The sequence below is a fragment of the Camponotus floridanus genome, unplaced genomic scaffold (assembly GCF_003227725.1).
Source record: "Camponotus floridanus strain SB8 unplaced genomic scaffold, Cflo_v7.5 scaffold35, whole genome shotgun sequence".
Lineage (NCBI taxonomy): Eukaryota > Metazoa > Arthropoda > Insecta > Hymenoptera > Formicidae > Camponotus > Camponotus floridanus.
Window position 1 is genome coordinate 1,693,943 of NW_020229492.1, and position 6,694 is coordinate 1,700,636.

General features: G+C 27.4%; 2 protein-coding genes across 3 annotated transcripts; both read right to left on the minus strand.

Annotated features, from left to right (window-relative positions):
• Window positions 1-734: 734 nt before the first annotated feature.
• Window positions 735-3,113, minus strand: LOC105249540 (putative uncharacterized protein DDB_G0282133). The gene is made up of 2 exons (XM_011255085.3): window positions 2,746-3,113; window positions 735-2,422 (listed from the first exon to the last, which is right to left on the minus strand). The coding sequence occupies exons 1-2, from the start codon at window positions 2,759-2,761 to the stop codon at window positions 810-812; spliced, it is 1,629 nt and encodes a 542-aa protein (XP_011253387.1). The 5' UTR covers window positions 2,762-3,113; the 3' UTR covers window positions 735-809.
• A 1,245-nt stretch (window positions 3,114-4,358) lies between these two features.
• LOC105249541 (apoptosis regulatory protein Siva) lies at window positions 4,359-6,500 on the minus strand. Of its 2 annotated transcripts, XM_011255088.3 has the most exons (5): window positions 6,307-6,500; window positions 5,873-6,172; window positions 4,879-5,063; window positions 4,660-4,811; window positions 4,359-4,588 (listed from the first exon to the last, which is right to left on the minus strand). In XM_011255088.3, exons 2-5 carry the CDS (start codon window positions 5,988-5,990, stop codon window positions 4,543-4,545), a joined length of 501 nt encoding a protein of 166 aa, XP_011253390.1. In that variant the 5' UTR covers window positions 5,991-6,172; window positions 6,307-6,500; the 3' UTR covers window positions 4,359-4,542. The 2 variants fall into 2 exon arrangements, with proteins under 2 accessions (XP_011253390.1, XP_011253388.1); XM_011255086.3 differs by lacking the exon at window positions 6,307-6,500 and having other exon boundaries at window positions 5,873-6,296.
• Between the last annotated feature and the right edge of the window lie 194 nt (window positions 6,501-6,694).

Genomic DNA, 6,694 nt, shown 5'->3' on the forward strand with positions numbered 1-6,694 from the left:
TCGTCGTTCACACATAGATTAATATATTTTTAAATAGACTTTGTATATTAAGCGTAAAAAAGAATAGAATTTAATTTAACAAGTTTTTTATAATATTGTTTTTTTATTACAATTAACAAGTATAAGTCTTATACCAGTACTTTTTGATATGTACTGCATACAGGTGTACTTAATTTAAATAGCAGGAAAGGGAAATCATACATTTTATACATTAAAGAAAGTATAATATTTGTTTATTATAATTTGTCATATTTATGTTTTCAATTATACATGTTAGTTCTTTTGTCACTTTAGAAATGTTTCATACTTAAATCAATTTGCATTAAACTAAAAATGTAAATATAATGATGAATGGACTAAATGTGTAAGTGTAATGATATTAAAAATACAAAAGTAATTAGACTATAATTGCAATGCCATTAAATGAAAGAAAAAAAAACGCATGAGATATAATATATTATATATTTGAACGTATTTATTTTTTTTTTAAATACTTAATGTATTATATAATGTACGTCAAATATCTAAAAAATGTAAGTTTGTATATTAAAAACAAAAATCTCTTTTAACACAAATTATTATGTATACATTAATAAAAGCATTTTGAAATAAAAAACAAAAAAATATATATATATCAAAACGTCAAACATTACTATATCAAAATATTTTTAACAAAAAACATATAAAAGAGTTTTCTGAAAGATATATAGTATTAAAAAAAAAGAATGCCTACAAATTAGTATATCACATCTTTGTGTAAAATTACTACTGCTAATTTAATCTGCAAATAACATTAAATATATATTTTTTTAAATATTAGATATGTTTGATGACCAATTTTTGTCCATCTCCTTAATATACGAGTAAGATTGAGATTCTTCAGATGTATTGGCTGTATTTGTTTCAGGAACAAAATTTGTAATATCATATATTATATCGTTTCCATTGGATGTATCATGCGATAAAGTATTTGTTGACTCAGAATCCAATCCATGCATATCAGTAGGTACTGAGTTTTCAAAGGCAGATATTGCAGATGGATTGAAATGATCTTTTTCCTTGTACTGATCCACAGACATGTTCACTTTTGCCAAATCTTTATTATAATAGTTACTAAATTGTGTGCTAGTATTGCCTGTATAAAGAGAAGACGACGATAGTGGTTCAGATGGCACAGACGCGTTCAAAGCAATATTTGTATTGTTATTACATGGAATCGTCAAGTGATTAATATGAGTATTCCAGTTATTTAATGGGGACATTATATTTCTCCTTGCCATCACGTTGTATCCATTGTTAGTTGCATTATTTATTGTATTGAAACCGCTATAAAATAATCTCTTAAAATTGTAATCTGCTTGTAATGGTTGATAATTAGGAGGAAAGTAATTGAAAGATCCTACTGTAGTGTTCCAAGCATTATTAGAAGTCGCAGCTAATGGAATATAACTTAAAGTGTTGTTGTTAACTATTTGTTGAAATGCATTGTTCATTTTTGGAAAAACTTCGCCGCATGCATGCATGTTGTTCCACATATTGCTCGTACAGACATTGCACGAACAATGAAAAACTTTATTTTCCATACCGAGTAATTTCTGGGAATCTGTAGATTTAATCGAAGGCTGAAAGTATGGATTTTCACTTTGTTTCAAATTGTAATCAGCAGTGTATGAATTATGATATTGCTTATCATTAATGAAACCAGATTGTTCTACTTGATTTTGCGTATTATTGTTTATGAAATTATGACCACTTTTTGACACAATGGGCCAAGAGTTAGGGTTCATCAAAATTGGTTGTTTCTCAGATCTCAAATTATTGTAATCTGGATACTGCAACATATTTCTATTATTATTTAAATTGTAATGTGATTCTTCTTGTTTTGCTATTCTATATGGAATATATTGCAATGCATTGTTAGCATTATTAGGCATAATGTACCTAAATGGTGGTAACATTGTGTTTTCATATCTTTGAGGTTCAAACTTCTTGTATAACATTGCTAATACCTCATTTGGTATCGTAGTCTGTGCCATTTTATTTGATTTCTTTGTTGTCTTCTTCTGCTTTAGTACCTTACCGCTGATAGTTGTTTTCAAATTTTCTTTCTTATCATTTACTGATAAACGATTACTTCTTCTAATTCTTTTACTGTTTACTTCCATGTTCATCTTTTTGTGTTCTTCTATCATTTTATCCGCTATAACTTCATCACATTCATGCGCTTCATTCCCAACAGAGACATATCTTTCTTCATAATGTACTTTTTTATCGCAACTTTGAACAGCCTCATTTTCTGGATTTGTGGAATTCAACATATTTGGTGAATATACATTATTACCATCAGCATCAGCAGGTTGTATCATTGAAACACACTTGTCCATTTTGTGTTCTACTTTTACGATTTCATCAGTTATCAAATCTGAAAGAAGAAATATCTCATATTTATTAATAATTCAATAAAAATCAACAAAATATCACAAATAGGTAAAAAAATATATCATTATCTAAATAAATAATTTCAAGAAATTCACATTCTATTAATCGTTACTCAATTTAATTCGAGAATAAAACTTTGTGTAATTAATTTTTTTGTGTGTAATTAATTAATAAACTTTGCGTAATTAATTTTTATCATTTTTCAAGACAATAGAAAAGTCATAAGCAAAATAAAGAAATTGCTTAATCGTGCAATTTATTTACTTTACGTGGCCCTCGTGCTTATTTTCCGATATAACTACGTACCTTGATTTTCCATCATAGTCGAAGGAAATTTTGTTGAAATATCTTGATATATTTTACGAAATACTTTAACTCGAGAGCCGAGAAAGAGCTTCCTAATAAAATGTTCTCACGTTCTTTGTTAAATATGTCGCAAGAATGTTAACCAAAAATGTTAACGCCTTTAATTCGATCAAACCATAATATCTTTATCATTGGAGAAATTTGAAATTTCGATCTTTGTTTGTCGATGGTGTCGACAATAGTGTGCCAAATGCTGTCCAATAAAATCGCCAAGAATGATCCCGATTTTATTGGACAATAAAAACGCGCTCTTTTCAATTTAACAAAATCTTTCATATACATAATCGATGTTTGTTTTCATTTTAGTTGAAAAACAAAAAAGCTAAATATTTTCAATAATGAGAAGATAAAAGAAATAGGTTATACATTTTTTCCTAATTTCAATGCACGTTATTACATCAGTATGACAATTTCATTTAAAATAAAATATTTATCTTGTAATTAATTTTATTATATACAGGGTGTTTCAGACCACCCGTATCACCCATTTAAAAACTAGAAAAGTGGTTATTTCAAAAAAGTAAAAACATTTTCTTTTTAAATCGGGTGCGCTCGATCGAATGGTGATATCTCCAACTTCTGGTTCCGGCCAGAAATAAACGATTCAGACCGGAAGTGCATTTTTTTAAATGGAATGGCCCTATTTTTCATTGCATATTCTTGTAGCTTACCTCGAGAGCTTTCCAAAACACTATAATAAATTATTTTTCCCTCAAGTACTTTTTGAGTTATGAGGCTTGAAATCATTTCTTAATTTTACATAAACCATAAAATATCTTGTAAAGTATTCATTTTTCGATTATCTTACCTTAATACTTTTATGTACAAAATAATGAGAGGAATCAATTGGTGTAAAGAAAACATACAGTTGTTTCTAAGAAAAAATATGTAATTTGCAATTAACAATTCCATATTTTTTCTTAAAAACAACTGTATGTTTTCTTTACACCAATTGGTTCCTCTTATTATTTTGTACATAAAAGTATTAAGATAAGATAATCGAAAAATGAATATTTTACAAGATATTTTATGGTGTATGTAAAATTAAGAAATGATTTCAAGCCTCATAATTCGAAAGGTACTTCATGGAAAAATAATTAGTGTTTTGGAAAGCTCTCAAGGTAAGCTACAAGAATATGCAATGAAAAATAGGAGGTTCCTTTTTTGAAAAATGCACTTCCGGTCTGAATCGCCTATTTCCGGCCGGAACCAGAAGTTGAAAATATCACCATTCGATAAAGCGCATCCGATTTATAAAGAAAATGTTTTTACTTTTTTGAAATAACCACTTCTTTAGTTTTTAAATGGATGGTACGGGTGGTCTGAAACACCCTGTATATAAAGACTTTCTAGTATTATGTCGAAATAAAAATCAATGAATTATAGAAATGTTTTCTTCAAATATATTTAATATCTTAATTTTACATCCTTGTTAATATTTTCATATAATACATACATACGTAAATATAGAATATTTTATATAGCTAAAAAAATTAAATTAAAATATAAAACAACTCATCTATGAAACATTTTATAATAATTTAATACTGTGTATGTTTGTGCAAAATTTTGCGATAATTATAAAATTCTCCATATTTGGTTACTATTAACAGCATGTGATTCAAATAAATAATTTATACACATATATCTATACAAAATTACATAAGAAATTGTTAAAATTATAAAAGTATCAGATATTTGCAAAGAGCTTTTTCAAAAGAAAATATTTTCTGATAACTATTGGTAGCAATTAAGACACATGATTTGCTCTTCGCGATTATATCTGAAATAAAAATTCAGTTATAAATTTCATGCATATTTAAACCTTTAACAACAACGTGACTTGTAACTTACATAGGTAGAGAGCAATTCTGACAGAACATTTCTGAACAGCCAGTACATGCAGACAGACAAGAAGAACATAATGTCTGATCACAGTAATAGCATTTGCTTATTGTAGATTGATCTATCAGTCGACAGCATCCACAAAGATCCACTTGGATATTCTAGAAGAAAGAATGTTGCAGAATCATGCAGAATCAAGTCAAGTTACAGTAGTCATATACAACTCACATTAATAATTTTATCGCTTAATTTCAGTTCTAATTTGTCGGTTAGTAGCATCTGTTTTAGATTGGACGTTGATTTTAATTTACAAGGCGACAGTGGGGGTAGATCTATAAAATCCATTTGCGCAGATACATTCAATTTGTGGGAGAGCGCCTTTGCACCTGTCCTTAGCAGGGCCAAGGTCTTATCTAAAAAATTTAATAAGAACAAAAATTAAATAAATATATAAAAAAAAATAATAAAATAATAAATATAATAAAAATCAGAGTTGGATAAGTTTATATTTTTTTTAAATTAAATTAAGTTAAAATTAATAGGTTAAAAAATTAATTTAGTTATGTTAAAAGTTATACAAATAAAAAATTAACTCAATAAAAATTACGTTAAGATGAGATTAATGTTAGTTAAGATAAAAGTTAAAATTTTGAAAAGCATTATTTCACGCATTATTTCAAGCATTATTTATATTAAATTAGATTGTAAGTTTAAAATTAGATTACTCTAAATAATAATAATATGAATCATCAAATAAATTTGAAGGGGAAAGTTAATAAATTTAAGTTTATGTGTTTTAAAAATAACTAGTTAAAGTTAAAAGATAATTCTTTTTAAAATAACTAAGTTGAGTTAAAAATTATTAACTTTTCAACTTTTTTTTTTAACTTTTAACTAATCAACTAGTTATTACCCAACTCTGATAAAAATATAAATATAATAATATAATATAATAATATAAATATAGATATAATAAAATATAATAAATATAAATATAATAAATATAATAATATAAATAATATAAATATAATATAATATAAATATAATATAATATAAATAATATAAATATAATAAAAAAATTAAAAAAATTTAATAACAACAAAATATTGGAGCAACAAGGTGCATTATTGTCAAGAATGACAAGTAGAGATTTTTTTTTAATATAGAGAAAAATGTAAGAATAGATGCAGAATTAATGAGAATAAAACAAACATGATCTTACCGTAGACATCCTTCATCCGTTCGTCTCTCGACACGCCGTTATTTACCTGTTTCTGTCCGACGTGCACTTTCACCTGCGGTAGCAAGTCCGCTTCGAAGGGACAAAGGCGTTTTGGCATTTTTAAAGCCGGCGTTTAGCGAATTCGATAAGCATAAATCGTTCTACTATCTCGCTATCACAACACACAATACTCGATGCTTTCAACATTGATTGTGCAGAGTCGTCTTCGTCAGAGATGAAGAATGACCGACACCATGCCCGCTTTTATTTTAGGTTGGGTAAACCAGAAATAAGTTGGCGCTGGAAGTTTATATTTTTTCATAAAAATATAAATAAAAAATATAAATAAACTATAGCCCAATCGATTGCTCCTTAATTGCTTCCCTTCTAAAATTAATAATTTTTTTAATATTTGCAAAAAACATAAAATTAACCATCTTTTCCGAAAAATATTTTTAATGCTTCTCGACAATTATATCCGGTATAAAACGATTGCTCTTTAATTGCTCCATCATTAGTTTAACGATTATTGCATTTTATTTTCGAAAATTAACAAATAAATCACTTCACAATAAAGTCATTAGATAATTCGGGAGCGTCCCGTTTGACCACGTTGTAATTGACCACAGCCAATTATATCGATCTGTGCCTAGGGTAACCAGCAACGATTAACCAATCAGAGAGTCCTATTTTGAATTAGCCAATTGGCGACGTAGTCAATCGGGTGCCACCCGATAATTCTAGTGACTTTGCTTCACAAATGACGATAGCGCCACCTATCGGCCACTTATCGAATCTAAATGTTTAAATAATTTTCGGCAA